General features: G+C 43.4%; 1 protein-coding gene across 3 annotated transcripts in view; it reads right to left on the bottom strand.

The window, feature by feature from the left end:
* LRIG1 (leucine rich repeats and immunoglobulin like domains 1) overlaps positions 1–23158 on the bottom strand; it is a 114821-nt gene that overhangs the window by 65162 nt on the left and 26501 nt on the right. For all 3 annotated transcript variants that reach the window (XM_023620112.2, XM_070238653.1, XM_070238652.1), the window contains exons 2-3: positions 12809–12880; positions 2989–3063 (exon numbers count right to left, since the gene is read on the bottom strand). In XM_023620112.2, coding sequence (XP_023475880.1) covers positions 2989–3063; positions 12809–12880 — 147 coding nt within the window. The remainder of the gene's footprint in view (positions 1–2988; positions 3064–12808; positions 12881–23158) is intronic.

Raw genomic sequence — 23158 nt, 5'->3', positions numbered from 1 at the left:
CCCCTTCATTCATCAAATGAGACAAAGGTGATGTGTCCCAGGTCCCAACAGCAGCAGAGACAGAGTTGGCTATATGCCTGGTCCACCCTTTTCCCTGAGGCACCTGCCTATAAACTTGTCCTAAGAGAGTTGTCCTGGCTCCTCTAACTCAGATGGCCTCAGTCATCTATTCCCTTTACTGACAATTTTTCTTAGCTTCCTTCTGCCCACAAAGGGGAGATGAGAAGGGAATAAGAATTTGGAGACTAAGGACTATTAATGTGGACATTTTTTGAGCTAACTGACCTACCACATTTTCAGACAATGTGTCAGGGGCTTCCCACATGGGATGGCAATGAATCCTCGTGAGGTCACTCTGGGATGGCCTCTGGGCCCCAACTAAAAGGGCATGGAAAGTGCCTACTAAATGTTTGTTGAACATGTGACACCTTTTAACTCTAAGGTTCTGCAAAGCCACAGACACTTCAGCAAAACATGCTCTCTGAAGCCTGAACGACTGGACCATCCTATGGGTGGAGATGCTTGGTCTTCGCAGGTCAGAGTGGGAAGGTAACACTCCTCACTGCCCGCTCTATTATTTTCTCCTGTGTCCTTTTCAGGGTCCACTTGGGAAATACAGAAAGGCATGAAGAATGATAGCAAAACTGTCTCTAATCCTGTTACCCAGATGTCACACTGCTAACCTAACTTTGCAGGCACTAAATCCAGGCAGCCAGTTTAGGATCAGGGAACACAGGCCCCTCAGAGGAAAGGAAGATAAAGACCCTTCAGTTTCTGTAGTTTCAGAGAAATCATTGACCAAGTCAGATGGAGACCAGCTTCAGGCCAAAGAGGTGGCTGCCAATGCTAACCTGCATTTTCCAAACTGAATCAAAACCAGGAGGCAGTGTTTTTTTTTTTCCCCCCTGCTTTACATATTTTAACGCTGTCTAATGGAATAGCAGGAACAAGGCCAACCAGCCCCACTGCTCCGGGCACTTGGGCCAAGGAAGAGAAATGTATTTTTAGTCAGCAGAGCAAGGCGGGATTCAAAGGGCCACAGGCCCTCGGGGCAAGCTGGGGGCCCTGCCCGTCTCTGGCAGTGAGTGGTTCAGAGTCACCTGCCACAGTCCTGCACCCAGTGGATGGGGGCAGACAAAGGAGCAAGGCATGGGCATTTGTGTCCAGTGTCAATTCCAACTCTCGATTTTGCAACTTACAGGAATTCAGGCAGCCTAGGTTTCCTGTCCAGTAACACAAAGATGTTCTCTGTGGCCCTGGCTTCCCAACCAAGCAAGGAGCAAGGGGAGTGAAAGCAGTGCTTCTCAAACATGAATGAGTGGGCAAACGGCCAGGAGACCTTGTTAAAGCAGCTTCGGATCCAGCAGGGCTGGGATGAGGCCTGAGATTCTGCGTTTCTAACAAGCTCGGCACTGAGATGACACTGCTGGTCCAGGAACTGTACCTTCAGTAGTAAGGTGCTAAAAGCATCTTCAAGTGCTTTGCTTTATGAACATACAAGGGATTATCACATCCCTAACTAGTGTCAGGTAAAGGAAACTCATTTAATTTATCCAGCAATTAGACACCTTCCAGATGCTGAACACACAGGCCTGTGGGCTAGCAATAGGAAAAAAAGTCAGACCCTGCCTGTCCATCTTGGGACAAAGGGCTACAACCTTCGTTCCAGCACTTCACAGGAACAAGGACTGACTCACAAATCCTGTGGCCCTAAAGATAAGATCAGGCCGAGGCCCAAGGGGCTATGTGACAACTAGCCACCAGAGAGAAGCAGTGGCCACCATTTGTCAAACACCTATGTGTCATGCATGATGCCAGAAACTTCATATACATTCCACTTCTCTCGAACCTCGGCCCCACTTTCCCCATGTGTAAAACGGGTGAAGAACACATTCCGTAAATGAGGAAAATGAGGTTCAGAGAGATGAAGTTGTCTGTCTGGGACAAGGACCTGGGCCACAATTCTAAAGCTCTGCTCGCCCAACCCCACAATGCCTTCAGAAGAGTTAAGCCCGAGACCATGTTTCCCAAGGATGGAGCACCTCTTGAACAAAGGCCTGTTGCCAACAAAAACCAGAGATCTGCAAGCGACAGCAGCAATCGTGTGGATGGCACCTTCCTGCGTAGTCCCTCTGCTCAGCCAGCTGAGCCTCAGTGTCAAGAAAAGATACATACAGGTGAGAAAAGGAGTTGTAACCCCAGCAAAATAAACGTCAAATCAAAATATGCAGAGCTGGAATGGAAACAGGAAATTCAGTGTGAAGAGGAAGGTGCTGTCCTGAGGAAGCTACTGATAAAATCTGGTCGAGAAAATTGCTGGATTCACGACTGTTTTATCTGGAAAGACCTCTGGGCGAGTTGCACCTCCCCCTGATGGTGGAAGACCTGGGGGTTACTCACTGTGCTTGACTCTCCAGCAAGGGTGCTTAACAGCTCCAACCTAATATCCCCCATGGCTTCCTTCCTTCCTTTTTCATTTAAGTCCCTTTATACCCTTTTCATTTCCAGTGTGTTGTCTAACACTTCATCATGACAACGAATTCCTTACTTTTATGTTGATTTCAGAGGCCTGGGGGTATTTTCTTTTTTAAAGCCATAAAAGTGAACTGAGTCACGTTGTCAAATTTGTTGGCACAAAGATGAGCTTACTGTCTTATAATTGAAACAGCTTCCTTTCACTCCAGCTTATTCACCCAAATTGCAGCTTAACTAACCACTAGGACTAAGAAATTTAAATCTATACGCCTCTGGGCATTAAAAAGACCAATTTCCCCCTAAATGGGAGATGAGGCAAAAAGCGCCAGGTTTTAATTCTACAAATCCCAAAACAGCAAGCAAGGCATCTGTCATGATGATTAGGGCTGTATTAAGAAAGGCTGCTCTTCACCAGCAAACAGAGGAACACGAGTTTTCCTGCCACCCAATGTCAGCAAGATAATACCACGGCCCCACCCCACCACCCAGGATCCCCAAAATGGCACCACTTACAGAAAGAGAGAGACAATGTGAGATGAAGCAGCACCCAGGGATGGTATGGCTGTCAACTCATTGTTATTGAGGTACCTGTAAGAAGAAGAAGAAATTAATCATTTAAATCATTTAAACTCGTAGATTTAAATTATTTAAAATCACTAAAAAAACATATAATTTGAAATGATATACATACAAGGGAAATTAAAAAAACAAGTTTGAGTTGACCATAGTAAGACTATACTGTAATGCTGAATAAAAGATAAAGAATTTACAAGCAAGATCTTAAAGGGAGAGAAGTCATGGGAGGTCACAAAAACTAACCATTTTTCACACCCATTGTTTAGAAATAAACACTCAGGGGGTTGTCTCTCATCTAGCCCAGAAATCAAGACTAACAAGGAATAGCGACCAAGGCCAAGATGCACAGTGCAGAACAAAAGGGCCCCAAGACCATCAACGAGAGCGCTCCTCGTGGACTGAAACAGTCAAAAGAGGATTTGAGGAGGAAAGAACATCCCCTCCTGGTTGTTTTTCAACATCTGTGACACAGTGGTCTGTGAACCACAGCTCTAACTCTGCCGAAGTGCGACCTGTTTGGACCCAGGGCCGAGACTCACGCAGGCACGTGGAGTTCCGAGGGGCCTGGGACAATGTGGGGCAATTGTTCCAATGCCTCATCTGTGAAACAACAAGGGAGCTGGCCTTGGAGACACTCATCTGTTTGAGATTCCAACTTCTTTGAATTCTGGTGACAGCTCCGGACACGTTTTCCAGGAATACATACATACAGACACATACTTTTGTATGTAGATCTTTTGAAAATCTTCCACAGACCAGAGATGTTTTCCAAGCTCCCTTCCCGCTCGAACATTCTAAATCTGTATTTCCATAGTTCATATCTCTTAATGGAAGGGGAAGCCCGCAAACCAAAACACAGCTCGCCTGGTCTGCCCCCAGAGGCTTTGCAATCTGGCCTCCTTACATGGACATGTATTTCCAAATCGGGGAGGAGAATCCAAAAATCAGACTTGCGCAGTGAGCCCAAAAATCCTTAAGAAAGCCAAAGCACAGTGATCAGGCTTTCTGCTGGGTGATGAGTTGGAAAGAAATTCTATCTGAGATGCAGAATCAAGGGGATCAAGCTGGGTTATCTTATTCTCCTTTTCTTAAGAGAGTATGTCTTACATAGAGCATCTTGTTACTGTTTGAAGACAAGGCCACTGAAACGACAGCTGTATTCATACAAGTATACAGCCAGCATTTGCTTGAATAGAATAATCTGGTTGTATGCCATCTTTTATAGAAATGAATAGGGAAAAAAAAGGAAAAGGCCTTGAATTATCCCATTTGCTTTCTTCAGTGCCAAAGCCAGTTAGAGATGAAGCTTGGCAATTACTGGGCCGTGGGACACAGAATGCCTGTTTCAATAGCTTCATGACTGAAGCATCTGGCGGAGAGAAAGCAGATCCGTATCACGTGGCAAATCCTTTCTCCACTTAAAGGGCCCTTGTTTGTGTGTTGAAGTAGACAATTAATTACTTTAACAGTCTCTTATCTGACTGCTCCCTAAATCAGATTGTTTCTGCTTCACCTTTTCTCTCTCCAACCCCGCTGTGATCCATTTCCCATGTTGGTACAAGGATACTGAAAACTCTCCATCAGTCTGAATCTCTACTAATAATTTTCATAGTACCATCAATGTGCTTATTACTAGAAAGAGACCCTCAGATCTTATCAGAGCAAGAAAATCTAAGGTCTGGAACCTGTTTCTAGTAAGGCAGCTGGCTTAAGAACTCTATTTTTTAGAGATTTATTCTCAAACACAGATGATGGTGGTAATAATAGTAATAATAACAGCAGAAGCCAACTAATTGAGGGCATAGTGTATGCCAAGCACAGCTCTAAGAGCTTTTCGTGTATGAGGTCATCTTTAGACTCCTAGGGGGCAGGTCCCATGAACATTTCCCTTGTACCAATGAGGAAAGTGAATCACTGAGACGTTAAGTGATTTCACCAAGGTCACCTGTTAAGTGGCAGTGGCCCGGGAAGTCTAGGTTCTTACCCATCATCCTCCATTTCTTTATAATGCAGCACCAACTCTACACATACTTTGTAAGTTCATCATTATAACTCTGACTTAGGTACTAGGGATGACTACTATTCCCTACCTTATACGTAAGTTCTCTTAAGTCAAGTTTTGGTTGAAGTCACTAGCTTAGGGCCACAAAACTAGAGAGAGGCATAGACATGAGCTGAACCCAAGTATGACTGCCAATCAGAGGAGAGCCACAAGCGAAAAGGCCACCAAGCCAGAGAGCTCATAACCCCTTAGGCAACGTGGTAGTCGTGTTCCAGCCTGCACAGGATCTGACTTGATTTTAAGCCTGAAACAAACAGTATGGACTTCTCTGCAAGGGAACTTGCGCTGAATGAGCCTGGTCTCAGGCCAGCCCTACTGCACACATGACAAACTGCACCACTGAATTTCACAGAAATAAATGAATAGGGAAGAGGGGTATCAGAATAATTATTTCAAATCTTAACTGCTGGAAACAGAGTGTTACAGGAGTAGTGGACCAGTGCTGAAGATAAACGGGGCATTTAATGTCTGGATCAGCAGCCCCGAGTCAACAGGGTGAGGCAGAAATCGCAGGCTCTGACCTCACAGAGCTGCTTGATTTATGAAGAGGACAGCTGGAGCCCAAAGGAGAAGAACTGCATGGCCAGCTTACTTGTTGGTCATTTCTACGTAGAAAGAACCACTGGCTAAACGTAAGTCAGCTAGCTCCACCAGTACTCGCTTTCTCTTTGTTCGCCCTGTCTCCTGCTGAAGCGAAGAACACTGTCCTCAGAAGGCAACGGAGGCCAAACTCGCTGAGACACGACCAACTTGCCAGACTGAAATAGGCTGGGCAAAAATAGCACGGCCCGAGCTTGGAGAGGAAGGGCCCTCGGGAAGTTCAGCACAGTCTCCACGAACGAGGAAGTTGTAGGAATGGAGGATACTGTTTGATGAGATCTGAATATCTAGGCTTGCACAGTCTGCCACCCTTCACACTCCCCCCTAGTTTACTTCCATCCAAGCCCCTAACGATCCTTCTAAAACGTCTGGATTCTATAACTGAAACTTTTCCTGATGATTCAGGACCAAAGTGCCCCAGCTGCATCAGACTGTGAATTGTGGTCCAATCCTGGAGCTGGAAGAGGTGTGACTAAGGAAAGTGGGGGCTGCATGGGCTGCCTGAGCCCAGGGCAGCACCTGGGGCTGGGCCTTTCCCAGCACGGGCCTTCTGGGCCCTCAGATCTCTCTGAAGCTGCCATTTGCTTGGCTTGGTTAAAGGAAGTTTTTATACTTTGCAAAATGTTAAAAAGGATGTTTCAGAGTACTTTATTATTATCTCAATCAAATTAGGCTTCAACAAACAATGAAAAACACACCCAAAGAGTAATTTTGAGTTATAGCAGTTTTCCCCCCATATTTATCTATTGAATAGCTGATGTAAGCACACAGCAAAAATTGCAAACCATTTCAAAAAAGAATATCAGGAATATACAGTGAAAAATAAAGATTCCTTGCGCTTCAGCCCTCTGGTCTGCCTCCAAGAGGAAGCTTTTGCTGCCAGCTACTAGCGATATCCACATGTTTTTCTTTTACACAGATGCTTGTGTATTATACAGACTGTTCTGTACCACAGTTTCCCCTTAGTAATATATCTTGGGAGAGCTCCATAATTCTTTTAGCCAGCTGCAGAGTATTCCTCTGCTGGCATGAATGGTATGAACAAACCATAACTTATTTAGCCAGGCCGCTATCCGTAGGCATTTTGATTGCTTCCAAATACAAGTAGGGCTACAATTAATAATGGTTAAAGTTGGGCAGGGGGGTTGGAACTTCTGCCAATTTTGTTTCTTAAAAGGGAGAAAGTTGTCAATAGTAGGTAGGAACACAGATTTTGGAGTCAGGGCCATTTAATCAATCACTGCTGTTAGTGTTTATATACTGGAAAATAAGGCATACTAAAGAATTACTTTGGCAAGACTCTTTGATATATAGTTTCTATACCAGATGTCCAGCCACAGTTATTTTCTATGATGATATAGGATGTAGTTACTTTAACAATGATAAACAACAATAAGGGCAAATGTTTACTATGTGCCAGGCTCTGTGTCAACCCTTGCAGGAAGGTACTAAATTATCAACTCCACCTTAAAACAAGAAACTGAGGCACAGTTACAGAGCAGCAGAGCAGGGACTATTAGGAGGGGACTGTCCAGCTGGGGTTTTAAAATCAGAAGCCTGGGTTCGTTTGGCCCCAATCCTACCCCTTACCAATTGAATGGTCTTCAGCATGTCACTTATGCTTACCATGCCTTAATTTCCCCTTCCAAAAAAAGTGTAAATAGCACAAGTACCAACTTCATAGGGTTTTGGCAGGATCCAGCTGAAATAATCAAACCTAACAGCTTAGGAAAAAGCCAGTTATATAGTAAATGCTCAACAGGTGGTGGTAATTTACAGCCAAAAAGCAGTCCTGTCCCATCACCCCCCCAGCCCCGCCGGTTATTTCTCCCTCCCTCCAACACACCACACACGCACTGGTGGGAGCATAAACCTGACACATAAGAGGGTGAGCCATAAATACCCAAAGGCAGGGCACATGCAGGCTTCCTCGCCGCCTTCAAGAATATTCTAGGTCAATGGCCCTGGAAAGCACACGGCAGCACCTACATTAAGCCTTCTTGGGCCAGGCAGCAGTAACGTGACCCCAGCACAGTTTTGAGCAAGGACAGTATAAATAGCCCCTCTTATTAATAGAGGAGGCTCGCCATCCAAGACCCCTGGCTAGAGGCCCTCCCTGGTGGGCTTTCCTCAAAGTTGTGGGCAAGGGAGATCGTGTGGCTTGGCAGCAGCTGCACAAGTGTCCTCATGTCCTCCAGGGGCCTCCAGCCGGCTCGCTTTCTCTCTGCAACTGGCCCACGATGCTCTGTGGTTCTGGGCCTCCAAAATAAAACCACTGCTGAAAAACCACTGCCCGCCGCTTTGCCAGCCTGTGGTTCCCCTCTTTTCGAGGTTTCCAGACCCGGATGGCTGTGCAGGGTTTAGGAGAACTGACAGCTCCCGGGAAACCCTCAAGCCCGGTTAATTTAGAAGCAATTGTGTGTCAACTATGATTTTTTTTTCTTCAATATCCTTCTTGATCTCTCCACCCCTCGCTCCTGACAGCCTCTTTCTGCCTCCACAATATATTAGAATCTCCTTAGAGAAAGGCCTGGATCTTCATCAGTGAAGTTCCACTGCTCTGGGCACCAGGGAATTTGTATTGTCCATCCCACAGTGTGACGCCAGGGACTGGAGGCAGTCACAGTGGTAAAAGGTTCAACCTATTGGCCCTTAAGGATTTGTTTCTTAACAATGCACCCAGCTTGCAGAGCATGCGGTTCTGAAAGCAGCAGAAAAGAGAAATAACATTCACTGAGCCCTTCCCACATGCAAGGCCCTGGACATCATCTCTAATTATTATAATACCAATAATGTTATGTCCATGTAACAGAAGAGGGAAAAGAAGCACTGAGGGGGCTGGCCCCGTGGCCGAGTGGTTAAGTTCGCGCGCTCTGCTGCAGGCGGCCCAGTGTTTCGTTGGTTCGAATCCTGGGCGCGGACATGGCACTGCTAGTCAGGCCACACTGGGGCAGCGTCCCACATGCCACAACTGGAAGGACCCACAACGCAGAACATACAACTATGTACCTGGGGGCTTTGGGGAGAAAAAGGAAAAAAAATAAAATCTTTAAGACAAAAAAAAAAAAAGAAGCACTGAGGAGCTAAATAACTTGTCCAGGGACATAGATCGATAAGGGGCAAAACCAGAACTCAACCCACATCTGTTTGCTACCAAAATGTGCATTCTTCTCACAACACCATATTGTATCCATAAGATGCAATCTCTGTCTTTACCAGTCCCACAGTCAGGAAGGTGGTGCTGCCACAGAGAGCACGGGACAGGAGCACAGGAGTTAGACTGGAGTGGGCAGGCCCGGTTCTCCCACTTCCTAGCTGTGCAATTTCAGCCTTGGTTCCTTCAGCTGTCTGAAAAAGGTGGAAGTGACAATAAGGAGTACAGTGCATAGCACAATGGCCAGCTATGGTCAACCTTCATGAGTGCATTAGCAGGAGGAAGAAGTCACACACAAAACAGAAAGAGCACAAGACGGGGTTAGGAGAGGGGCTAGAGGGCTGGGCTTGCAGGCTAGTGAAAGTTTGGACAAGGGGTCTGGAGGAATAAGAGGAATACTCTGTACCTAGAAAGAGAACACTGGTGCAGGGAGAGGTATGCAAGAAGATAAACACTGGATTTTCCACCTTTTTTTAAATCTTCAGTTGAATGTTATAGGTTAAGATAAGGGATGGGGGAAGTTAGGGCAGTGCAAATTCAGGGTTAAATGCACTGGTTTTGGAATGAAGTGGAGTTGAGTTCAACTCTCAGTTTTACTAACCACATAACACCACACAGGTTTACTTAACCTCTCCGAGCTTTCGTGTTCTCCTCTGTCAAGCGGAGAAAACGATTGTAAAGAAAATAAGTTATATCAAAGAGTTGGCATGAGGATTAAATGCGATAGTATCACCAAACATTTAACACAGTGCTGCCGTGATTGCTGTGGCTGTTATGTGAGAAATTTATTTTTAAGACTCATAATCAGCATCCCCAATGAAGGACTGGTGAAGTCAGATGCTCTCAGTTCTAGATCTGGGTGGGGGATAAGTTCCAAAAAGCACCAAGTAGTAGAGGACTAAAGGCTGGAGGTCAAGGGAAAGAACAAAGAGAACCAGAGAGTGAGACAGAACAACACCGAAAATGCTCATGGGAGCATCTACCACACCCCCAACTGATGGGGGTGTCAATGATGGCTGGAATTATAACCTAACATGGCCCACAAGCCCTATAGGACCCAGGCCCTGGCCATACACCCCACCCCTCATGCATGCCAGGCATAGTGGCCCTCGGCCTGTTCCTTCCTTGAGGCCCTGTATTATTTGCAGTCCTTTCTGTCCACAGCATTCACATCTGTTCAGTTGTCATCTCCTGATCGCCCAGCTCCCTTATCACCCCTCCAAAATTACAAGAGAAAAAATCCTCCCATTACCCTGTTCTATTCCCACCTGAACACTCATCACCAGTAAGACTCAGTGGTTTCCTGGTTCAGTGCACATCTTCCCCCATCTTAATGTAAGCTCTGTGAGACGAGTGGTTTGTCTGCAGAGCCAGGATGGGTGAGGATGGGGTGAGACAGTGAAGGGGCCAGCAAAAACTCAGGAGCCAAGATGGAGAACAGTTTAACACAATGCTTATAAAATCTCAAACTGAATGCAAACAAAGTCCATGATAAACAAAATATCAAAGTTTTCATGTTAAGACAGGATCAGCAACAGTGCCATGTCAAGTCATACTGGAGCCCAAGGCCAAAGGAAAAATCAGCAACACTGATCCTGTCTTTAAACTTTTTATATTTTGCTCATCGTGGGGTTTTTTTTTTGCATTCATTTTGATTTTTTTAATTGCATTAAAATATCCTTTAGGGCCAGCCCAGTGGTGCAGTGGTTAAGTTCACATGCTCGGTTTCGGTGGCCCAGGGTTCACTGGTTTGGATCCTGGGTGCAGACCTAGGCACTGCTTGTCCAGCCATGCTATGGCAGGCGTCCCACATATAAAGCAGAGGAAGATGGGCAGAGATGTTAGCTCAGGGCCAGTCTTCCTCAGCAAAAAGAGGAGGATTGGTGGCAGATGTTAGCTCAGAGCTAATCATCTTCTTCAAAAAATATCCTTTACCTTGACTGCTGAGTTTTTGGCACCCCCTTAAATTTTGAGGCTAGCACTTCACTTGCCTCACCCTAGTCCCAGCCCTGTCTGTCTGTCTTATTCACTCCTGTACCCCCAGCACCCAGAGCAGTGCCTGGCACATGGCAGATACACAAGTAAATGTTAAATGAAAGATTGAATGATGCCAGAAGAAATACCCTAATTTTAATTTTGTCTAATTCTAAAGGAAATCACTAAGCTTTGAGACTTAAACACATAAAAGTTGAATATTCTCATCTCACCATAAGCATTAAAGACAGCGTGGATCACTGGGTTAAGAACCCAACTGGGTCCTTGATAGACTGGTTTATCATCTTGGGCGACAGTGATGGGCTAAACTGTGTCCTCGTAAAATTCACACGTTGAAGTCCTAACCCTCGGTTTCTCAGAATGTGACTATATTTGGAGACAGGGTCTTTCAAGATATAATCAAGGTTAAATGAGGTCATATAGATGGGCTCTAGCCCACTATGACTGGTGTCCTTTTAAGAAGAGGACCTCTTGACACACACAAGAGACATCGGGGATGCGTGCGCAGGGAGAAGAGGCCATGTGAATGAAGAGGCAGCAAGAGGGTGGCCATCTACAAGCCAAAAAGAGGGGCTTCGGAGGAAACCAAACCTTACTGGCACCTTGATCTTGGACTTCCAGCCTCCAGAACTGTGAGAAACTAAATTTCTGTTGTTTTAAGTCACCCAGTCAATGGTATTTTATTATGACAGTCCTAGCAGAACTTACACAGTGACCCACTTCCAACTTCCTTGCCCCCATCACTGGCCTATTGACCCCATGGGAAAATGAGGGCCCTAGACAATTCCCAGGGCCCCTTCTAACTCTGATGTTCCTTCAACTTTGCAAGTTTAAACCTTTTTAAGCAGACACAGAAATCATAAACACCAATTTGGAGAATTGGGAGATGGCGGTAGGGAATGCAAGTATTCTGCAAATTGTACCACCCGATAAAATTAAATTTCCTTTACATAAATCATTGACAATGAAGTCAAAGAATAACAAACAAGGATTTTATCCGTTACGTATAATAACTAAAATGTGTAAAGCACTTACCTAATAATGCTTAATAAAAATATCTAACAACAGAAGCACTTGGTGAATGAGTTGTGGAATATTTATGTGTGGCAGTTTTATAAAATTAAAACAGGATATTAAAAAAATTTTAATTTACATGCTAAAGTAATCAAAAATGTAAGGATAAGTAGAAAATAGATTTTAAAACTAGCCAGTTTGATCCCAAAACTATATCTGTATTTTTCACTAAATGTTCACAGTGGTTATATCTATAGTTTCCAAATTTTCTGCGGTGGACATGCATGACTCATAATCAAAGTTTCTCTAAAGTTCCTATGGAGCTAAAATTCCTGATAATCCTAAAATCCATGTGAAAAGCAGAATTCTTTACATTTAAAAGAAGAAGAAGAAAAGTTTGAGGCCTGATTTAAAGGACACTGGAAGAGGCAGCAAGCCTAGCGTTCCAGAGGCAGTAATACCTAGGTCCATTTGGAGGCAGAAGGGGAAAGGTAAGCCTCTATTGTCCATTCTTCTATACCTTTGTTTCCTGGGAAACAGAAGGGGTGGGCTGGCATCCTATGCCCCTGCCTTTAACTCCCTGGGAACTGTGGGGAAGGACCAGCCGAGTGTGTTAACCCAGCTGGTCCACAAGGCTTTCCACAAGGGAGAGGACTCTCCTGCACCCCACCATGTCAATGTGATTTCCAGTGACTCCATACCTATGGGAGTGTAACACACCCATCACAGACAGCCTAGGAAGAAGAGAGCGGCTGCAGTGAAGGAGAGCTAAGGAAGCAGTACAATCTGTCACTGACAGCCGTAGGCAAATGTCTCTTCTAACAAGTTTAGACTGCTGATCCAGGGGAGTGAGCGATGCTGCAATATGAGAGGGTTTTCCCAAGGAGCTCTCCATCCCCCGACCGCCCCAAGGTTTGGGGAAAAGCACTCACACTTCCTGTAGATTTGGCAAGTCCTCAAAACCAGCAGGGTCAATCTCAGAAAGTCTGTTGTAACTCAGGTTTCTGGTAAAGGGAGAGAAAACAAACAAACAAGAAACAATTGTATCAATATTCAGCATTACACTCAAAATTCAGGAATCTTCTACTTCCCCCCCCAAAAAGACTCAAGTCCTCTCTCTCATAAACACCCCTATCTCAAGCACTATTTTAAGTAACCTTATTGATACTGAGATATACAGACATACCTGCTCCCCACTTGCATCCATAAACAAATCACTATGAAAATCTCAAATTATCTGAAGTTGGCTAAACCCAAATGAATTTCAATTCAATACCATTTCGCCACTTAGCAACCTTTAAAGAAATTCTAAGGTAAGCCAGTCCTCTACCTACATTAGTGTACGCTGGTCCAAATACATTGCACCATATCAAGTCCAAGGCTATTCTTTCAATTAATGTTTTACTAAAGCATCACACAATATCAAGCAGTAGTAAAGAAAAGAGGGGTAGGAGGCTGACCCTTCATTGTCTATAAATCAGTGGTTCTCAACCAGGGATGACATTTGTAGCGTCTGGAGACATTTTTAGTTGTCACAACTGGAGGTAAGCAGGGTGGGGGTGTGCTACTGGCATGTGGTGGGTGGAGGCCAAGGGTGCTGCTAAACATCCTACAATGCATGAACAGCCCTTAGCAATAAAGAATTATCCAGTTCAAAATGTCAACAGTGATATTCAGAGGTTGAGATGCTCTGGTCTAAACAAGAGTTTAAGACTAAAAATTGCTCAGATGTATAGTCAAAGCTGAAGGGACCGTTCAGAAAGTCTATCAAGTAAGATCTATAAAGTAAGATCACTGTAAGATCCTCATCATAAGGCTATAGAAGAACATGGCATTCCTACCATCAATGAATAAACACTGGGAATGAGAATCACAGGAGAGGGGAGCCACAGTCACAGGAAATCACGTGGGTGTTAACGAAAGGCAGTGAAAGCTGCACATGAGGATGACAGCCTCTGTCACAACCATTCAGAATTACATCTCTCCCCTTTTCCCCCTCAGCTCTACCCTTCCAGGCAGATAGGCAGCAAGCGGGGAAGTGTTGAGTCAGCTGAGCTCCTCAGACGACACCCTCAACCAAGACAAGCTTACTCTTTCAGGAACAGAACCCACAGAGATGTGCAATAGCAAACCTGAGCTTGCTCCCTGCCACCAAAATAGACCTGGGCCTGTGTATGCCAAAGAGGTTAACAATTTTCATCTCAGCTATTAACTCCACTGACGTTACTGCCCATAAACTGTACTACAAATCACGAGTTTAAAGTCTGTCTCTTAAGCGGCATATAAGTGGCAACTATCTTCGAAACTTACTCCAGAGACATTCGAATCAATGCTAACCTAGAGCTGATAGCCATTTCACTGTCAACTCAAGACGTTCATCTAAATAAAAGTCAAACTACACTGGAAATTAATGGTACATCCGTGTTCAAGGCACAGCCTGAATTAAAAGCAATTTGTCCAGAGATTATGCTACTATAAAAACTGAAGGCGGTAATTTTTAAACCACATATTGATGTCAAGTGTGGGCTTGTCTGCGCTTGGGAGTATTTATGATCGGGTATGTAGAAATCAACAGGTTAGACTTGGAAAAGAAAACCCACAAATGGAGAGAATTCCTCCACAACATAAAAAGGACTGGGCAGGTGGAAACTGTCTACTATTTTGAGCATATTATATGATAACATGGAAAAGGGAGATGGAAAGATTGTTCCTGGTCAACAGCTAATGTGAGTTTACAATGACTATAACATTTATATCATCATAGGTAATGGGAGTTATTGAGCTGGAGGAGACATCAGAGAAAGACTCAGAAACCACAAAGGCAAGAGCCTAGAAAGGAAGTAATTAACATGGATGGTCACCCTGCCAGGTGTGGAATGAAGCCGACACGGCAGTGTCTGCCATCGGAAGGTGCACTGGCTCCTGTCTCTACAAACAAGACCCGTGCAGACTAGTCTTCTCAGTTTTCAAGAGAAGCTCAAACTCTGAATTCTTACATGAAATCTTTCCAATTCTTAAAAAGAAAAGTAACCCTGGATGGGCCAAATGTAACATATTTGCAGGCCACATTTGGCCTGAGGACCACCAGTTTTCAACCTCTCTTCTAGGCCACTGACTCCAGAGGCTGTTAGGTTCAAAAGGAATGACTTGCTTCTGGCTTACAGACGTAGCCAGGGGTGGAGCTGGGGCTCACAGGATCCAAGTCTCAGGCAATTAACTGGTGGCTCCGTTTTGAACTATCTGGAATGAAACTACTTTGCTCAATTCCCACCCCATGAGGGAATTCTTCAGTAACTCAGTATTAGGATAAAAGCATTTTAAATCATGACACCCCTTCATCCATCTTGCCCTTAGAGGGCAGGCAAAATTTATTTAAATTTCAAAAATATACAAATTCTTCTTTTTAGATAAGGCTGCTTGAGAAAAGTCTTCCATAAGCTAGTTTTATCAAAAAGCCAGACAGTATCAGGACTTAACACTGAGATTCCCATAAGTAGCAATAGAGATGAAGATACTTGTAAGTGGAAATTTAAGCTCTCACTGGGTCAGCCTGGATGCAGTAACTTCGACTTTCAATGAACTAAGAAAGCCGTGGATCAACAAACGAGTGTCAGCAGACGGGCTCTAAAGGGGAATTCTCCTCTCGGAGCGCCTACTAGCAACACAGAGAAGATAGCAGCTGAAGCTTGGGTCTCTAGGAATGGCTTCTACTTTCGGACACAGAGCTGCCTAGTTTTTAAGTCTGAAAAGTGACTAGTCCTGAACCCTGGGACAAACTGTTGATCATCAGGAAATGCTTTATTGCTTTATCAGAAAATGGGGGAAATATTTAGTGTATTCTCCCTGACAAATATAATGTAAAATAAAATCCTCAGAGACATTTCCTTGTTTGCTCATTTCAAGAAGAAAAACTTCCAGCATAATTTTTTTTATTGTGGTAAAATGTAAATAACATAAAATGTACCATCTTAACCATTTTTTAGTGCACAGTTCTGTGAGATTAAGTACATTCACATTGTTGTGCAACCATCACCAGTATCCATCTCTAGAACATTTTCATCTTCTCCAACTGAAACTCGATACCCATTAAACACTAACTCCCCATCCTCCCCTCCCCCCAGGCCTGGCAACCTCTGTTCTACTTTCCGTCTCTACGAATTTGACTACTCTAGATACTTCATATAAATGGAACTATACAGTATTGGTCCTTTTGTGTCTGGCTTATTTCATTTAGCATAATGTCCTCAAGGTTTGTCCATGCTGGAGCATGTGTTAGAATTTCATTTTCCTTTTTTGTGGCTGAATAGTATTCCACTGTATGGGGAGATATATATATATATATATATATATATGTATGTATGTATGTATGTCACATTTTGTTTATCCCTTTAACAGGTGATGGATATCTGGGTTGTTTCCTCTTTTGGCTATTGTGAATAATGCTGCTATGAACATTGGTTTACTATTTTTTTCCAGCACAATTTTTAAAGTTTCTTTTAAACCCTTGATTCCTATGCTTACTGACAGCACTCATTTCTCAATAGGAAATAGATTTACTCAGCCCAAGAATGGTGCAGAAAGAGGTGTGAATTCTCATCCCGGCCCTAAAGAGCAATCAAAGGGTTAATCAGTGAAAAACCTTTAATAAGGCCTTTCTTTCAGGTGGCAGCTGACATGCACACAAATCTAAAGCATCTCACTTATTTCTACAAACACAATCACCCCTTACCAGGCCCGACATCTGAATGTGTCTTCAGCTGAAGGTTTCAGATTCTCCTGTCAAAACAATTCATCTGTCAGCAAGACAGATGCTGTCAAAAGCATTTCTGCACCTTTCAGTAGCAAAGAGGAGAGGAAAGAAACCTCAGGGAATTTAGTTACTGCCAATTGCAGCTTTCATTAAACATTTTGTCAGCCATTGTCATAACACAAATTTTCCCTGTTCTTGCACAAAGGGCGTGCAGAGCTGCAAACAATTGAGCCCGGCCGTAGACATTCTTTCAGCTAAGCTGCTGAAAGATGACTATCCAGCCCACCCTTTGCAGAACACACAGGAGGCACCTCTTCAGAGAACAGTTCAAGATTTATCCAGGTTTTGTGTGTGTCTGAAAAGCAAACTGTTGATCAGTATATGACAATGATCTGCTTGCTGAACACTTTTCCCGACAAAATCCCCTAGCCCAATCCTACAGAATTAGAAGAGCTATGTCTTTAAATAGCTGAAAAATCCCCACCATTATGTAAACCTGTGCTGTCCAATTTGGTAGCACCAGCAATGTGGCTATTGACATTTATATTTAAACTAATTAAGATTACATAAAATTAAGAATTCAGTTCCACGGCTGCACTAGCTATATTCCAAGTGTTCAACAGCCACAAGTGCCTAGAGGCTACCGTACTACACAATGCAGACAGAAGTCATTTTCATCATCACTGAAATTTCTATTAAACTGTGCTGTATCTAAATCAAGGAGTGATCAACAAATATTTCTAAATCTTGAAGTAATCAACAAATATTTAATGTGAAATGGCACCTACAGAAGAAATTTGGATTTTAAAAATAAATTTGAATTTCCCAATAATTCAAGAGCTTTGTTGAAAACGTGGCAGGGGATGGACACCAGCATTAGCCCACATCCTTTAAGCACACAAAGTTCTTAACCATCCCATCAGAGGAAAAGGCCTCTGAAAACTCAGTTTACTAGGAGGACACTCAATAAAAATGCCCTCTGAGTGTAATTCTATAGGCTTAATCGGTATTTACATAATCTGACCAGCATCTTCCTGGATTACAACCAGAACCACATATTACAGACTTGGCAAAGGCTATTCAAAGCTGGCAAACAATAATTCACTGACTCCTTGGAAGCCGAGGGATAAAAAGTTCCGTTTACTTTTGAGTAAGCTGTGGTGAGGAAATAACCCCACGTCATTAGACAACATAATTAGCACTTCATCCAAAAAACAAGCATTGCTCACAGACCACTGACAATACAGGCAAAACCTCTTGCTAGAAAGAGACGCACAACGCATGGCCGTATTTTTCAACATCAATAGGAATCATAACTCAAGGTGGACAGAACTGGTCCTAAATCTGTGACAAGCATCCCCTGCGGAATGAGGTTTTCCTTTTCAGTTTGGTTTCTAGGCCAGCCTATTTCCCATTACTCAACCCTGTCTGGACTCCTGAATGTGACGGTACTTTGCATTTCTAAGCTTTCAAATGTTTGCTAAACTGAATAATACAGCCGGAAATAAAAGTGTGAAGCAATCCAATGACCCAACTCTTGAGCACTAGTGGGGTGCCCGAGACTAGCCTGGGAACCTCGTGTTTCTCGGGAAATTGTGGGCTCCTGCTGTACCTCTCTTCTTAACCTCAGAAACCACACTGTTAGCCACCCATTAAAAAAGGAGTCATTTGCTTAGGACTAACTGGGAAAAAGTGATCCGTCCTTTCAAATTTCAAGGGGTGCAAGTGAGGAAGAACATACAACTTATTAAAGTTATTTAATCCTTTAAGCTTTTAAGGCTGTTTCTGCTGCATTTTTACCATCTGAGGAATTACGTGTAGTACACATCAGGTTTCAATGAAATCACCACATTATGTTCCCTACACCCACATTATAAGCTTGTATGAGAATAAATTTCTTTTTATATTTAGAATATCAGATTTTTTTATATTGCGATGCTCCCCCCTCATTAACCAAAACCCACAACTGAACAGCCTGATAATACAAATGAAAGGCTTATATTGAGAATGATAAAATTGCATCTTCAACTAGAATCATTCCTCTGGCATCCTCACCCAAGAATTCCCACTCAGGAGGAGGTTCTGTACTTGCTGCCATCTTTCTTTATAAGCAAAACAGCCAGTATAATCCCTAAACTGAAGCTTTCAAAAGAAATACGTCCTCCAAATAATCAAATGCAAATGACTCGGATATCAATTCGATCTGTACAGCTCATTTTGTAAGCTTCTGGTCAGTTATAGTTAAGACAGTCGGTAATGAGTCATAGTCATTTCAATTTTTGAAAATGTTATATAGATAATTCTCTATGCAAATGAGGCCTACAAGCATCTCAAAAGAAAAGATAATACACACTAGCTATAAAAGGATCCCACAGTCACTGCCTATTTTTCACTCCTTACAATCAGCTATAGAAATCAGTGTGGGCCTCTGAGTTCTAATGCCTAAGACATCATCGGAGAGAAGTCACCAGGCCTGCCTCCGTAATCCCCTAGGTCTTCTATGTGTTTCTCTACCTTAATAGTGCACACATCTCGTTCCCCTTGTGGTTAATTTGAACACAGGTCTAGGTCGTTGTCCTCTCACACCCAACAGATGTCAAATTCAACAAATACTTATTGAGTGTCTGCAATCTCTACTGCATTGTGATAAATTCTGATACAAGTTAGGATAAGATCTAGTCCCTGAGATTAAGGAGTTTACAATCTACTGGTCAGATAAGACTCATGACCAAATAATACAGCCAAAGGCTCTAATATGGCAAGATCTGGGAATATGGCAAGATTGTGAATGGTAGACCAGGAGTTGCAAACTGGTGGTCCCTGGGCCCAAGCTGGGCTGTAGGGAAATTTGTTTCTAACTGAACAGTGTTAGGAGAAACAAAGTTTTCACCAAAAAAAAAAAAAGTTCCAGTTTCTCTTGAAAATAATCACTGGACCAGCATTCCCGATAGCAGCAATCAGCTACATTTACTTAGCAAGTACTCCACTTGACCACAGACCTTACTGCTCCTATTGTCTCACCCAGGACCTCTTTGCTCTTTTGCAGGATCTGCCTAGCCCCTGTAAGCATGTGAATTTATCATCTCTGGTATGGGTACCATTGAGTCCAGATGGCATTCAGAGCAGAGAAGATCAGCTGTGATGAGAAAAGTTTATTAGAAAATGCAAGACCTTAGCTTAACCTGGAAGAAGAGTAGAAGAGCATGGTTTTTGAGGAATAGCACCAGGAAATAAGGCCAGAAAGGTAAAATAGTCAGGAGGGTATGGAATTAAAAAAAAAAAAAAAAAAAAAAAAAGCCAAGAAGTCAGGACATCCTAGAACGGAGAGGCGCAAGACACAAATGGTTTCAGGACCAAGTCAAGAAGAGTAGCCCCATGTTGTCAGATCTACAACCTACCAGGCAGTTAAGTCAAGGGTTACATAAACCTTAACACATCCCAGTGCCAGGTCCCTCATGAACGTTAATCTACACGGCCATTAAAATTGATTTCCACAGGAAGAGAATATCTCCTTGTTCATCCACTTAAAGTTTTGACCAAAATGGTCAGAAAGCACACCATCACTGAAAGCAATCAGCATTTTCTTTCTGTATCATCCCTTAAAACAGGAGATTCTAGGATCTGTTTTTCCTACCAAAACCCCGTTTTGGCTAAAAAGAGACAAAGTAGTTGGGTGTGATGTGGTTTTTTTATGTAAGTAGTTTCATGCTTGGCTATGGGGGTGGTACTGAGGGGAAGCCCACAAATTTTCCTTAATAGTCTCTTGTTAAATATGGTATGTGCATCATTAACTCCTAAAGATTAATTAATTTAATTAAAAGGAGGCACTCCAGCTGCACCAGCCCTGCAGTTGGCGGATACTTTACAAAGGGAATTTGAGCTGCTGGCCACAGGCTGACCCTCCCACAAACCCGCCACAAAAGGAACACCACCCATGACCACCCCAGCAGGGAAGAGGAGCCTACAGCTGCCATTTGGTTTTGCTATTAGAGAAGGCGCTTTGCGGTGACATAGAAATGGGAAAGGAGGGGAGAGGGGTCAGAAGTCTGGTCACCTATCCTCTACTTTATCATCTCCGAAAGGGGATCACAAATTTGCCCTTTCAGAGAGTCCTTAAGCTTGAGAGGACTCTGGAAACTCATCACTTCCACAATAGGGCCCTTTCGCCCTTGTCGGGCACCACCCAGCACACAGCTTAATCTTCACCTCCTGAAAGCCCAGCCATTCTGTGGAACACAGGGTGGCTGGTGCCTCTGAGCCAGGCGCTCCTGCCCCATCCATCTCTTTTCCATCGTGGCCCTCACATCCTGAGGCACCAGGCACTCCAGGAAGGGCAGAGGGTTCATCAATCATGACCCAGAGGGAGCGGGAAACGCAGCAAGAACGCACGCTCAGCTCTGCAGACACTCAGAGGCTGGAGGTCTCCCAGTGAAACCAGGGAGGAAAATTCTACTAAAGGAAAACCACACTCTACTGAGGCAGGACACGGAGACTTTTGCTTCTGTAGCAGTTAAAACAAGTCCGGCAAAAGGGACAAGAAGTGAGGGACACATTAATCTAGTGGATAAATTTGGAATCCTCTGTTCCTCAAGTGCTTTGCAAAGTCCACCAGTGGCCCTCTGGTCACGGATTACTGTTTGCCTCTCCCATCACCTCCACCTGTACCCCTCTGCCCTACAAATGTCCACTTTCAGATGAGCTTCCTGTGGAACTACCACTGCAAAATACAGGGTGTTTATTAAAAGCATGATGCAGCTTTAAAATTCATTAACTTTGGGGTTACATATGAAAGATGTAAACTAGTGACATCTTACGAACACTTTTTTGATTGAACGCGTCACCCAACAGAATTTATGGGAACGATGGCACAACCACCAACCATATCTGATACTGTGATCAATTTCCTTTTGCAACACTCTGAAACGATTCTACACTGGACACTGAGTGATTTCACACACTTCATGCCCACACCTAAGGACCCTGAGAGGAACGTTGTGATCAGAGAGGGAAAATAACTATTTTAACACAGCCCCATAAAAAGTACTCTTGGTCACAAGAACAGGGTGGCCAAATTCCAAGCCTGTCTTTCTGGCAGAAGGTACAAGCGAGGATTTCACTGGGATAAAGGGATAAGGAAATTCTACACCAGTGACTTCAGACTCTTCAGAAATGAAACCTCCAATAACGTATTACTTCCAGAGTACAACAAACACTCATTAAAATATTAAAAACAAACAAAACCCCCCTTCCCTCTGAGTTCTTATATGCCGTTCTAATCACTCTTGTCTAGAGGTTTCCCAGAACTAGGAAAGGATCAAGGCATTCTGTGGCTTATTTAACCCTCACTTCTGACAATTCACTCTCTAACATAATCCAATCAATGAAAATAACAGCATACAAACCTCATGTTACAGAAACGTATGCCAAAAGATAAAAAAAAAAACTTGCAGCAACACACCTCTGGACATAGAACGATCAGGGTTTGTTGATGTTGTTAAAGAACGTAGCTAGAAGGGCAATTTTAGGCAAGTACATTTTTGGATTACAGAAGAGCAATATACAGTTGTCTATTTGTCTCCCCCTTAAAGGGGAGGAAGAAGGAAATGAAGTTTTCTCTTTAAGCAAATACATCTGTTTAAACAGCTTACCTTAGTGTTATCAGCATCTCTTTCCTTCCCCGCCCACACGCACAAAATTTTAAGGGACAAATGACATAAGTGGGTGTAACTGCCTTCCCAGAGGCTAGAGCCGTTCATAAGGAAAACCCTTTCTGGGAAGCCAGACGTTCCTAGGGGTGTGTGCTTGAGGTCCCCTATCAGCTTTCACTGGAAATTACATGCATCTTTATTTTTCCAAGCGAAATCACACCCACTACTCACGAATGTCTCTGACATCTCTTTGCGCCTGTGAGAAGCCCAAGCACCCAAAATCTATTAAGCTAATACACAAACCTAGATTTATGTGCATTTACCACAATGCTCTGCATCATAAACAGATGAAGTACAAGGTTCCTTCAAATATCATCAAACATTCTCAATACCATATTCTCTTCCAGTTTTTCAGTATCATCTTCTAGGTTTCAAATATTCAAATATTATCTCCTAGGTTTATCTTCCCTTTCTTTCCTGGCTACCTCCAAACTTAAAAAATGAAGACTGCTTGAATACAGAGAACAGATCCCTGGTGTGAAGTCAGCCAAATTCGAAAATTGAATTTACCCAAACTTTTCAAGAATACATCCGCTGTATTACAAGAAGGCACGCGAGCCTCTCTAGCTAAGTATTTTTTAAAGAAAATGCACATTTTTAAAAGGTCAGCCTCCTGGCTAACAGTTAAGTCGCTGACTTTATTAGCTAGCTTATCGACTTGGGATCTCGCGCTGTCAATTTTTCCATTGGGCTTTTTAAAGTTAATGTGTGTCATGAAATGCCTGGCTGAAGCCAAAAGACAAAGTTTTTCTGTCTATGATACTAAGACGTCATGAAACACTGTAAAGTTAAAAGCCCGTCTCCATCGCTTTCCCAGGGCTTTG

Source organism: Equus caballus, chromosome 16 (assembly GCF_041296265.1).
Source record: "Equus caballus isolate H_3958 breed thoroughbred chromosome 16, TB-T2T, whole genome shotgun sequence".
NCBI classification, from domain to species: Eukaryota; Metazoa; Chordata; class Mammalia; order Perissodactyla; family Equidae; genus Equus; species Equus caballus.
This window is presented reverse-complemented; position numbering and strand designations above follow the sequence as displayed.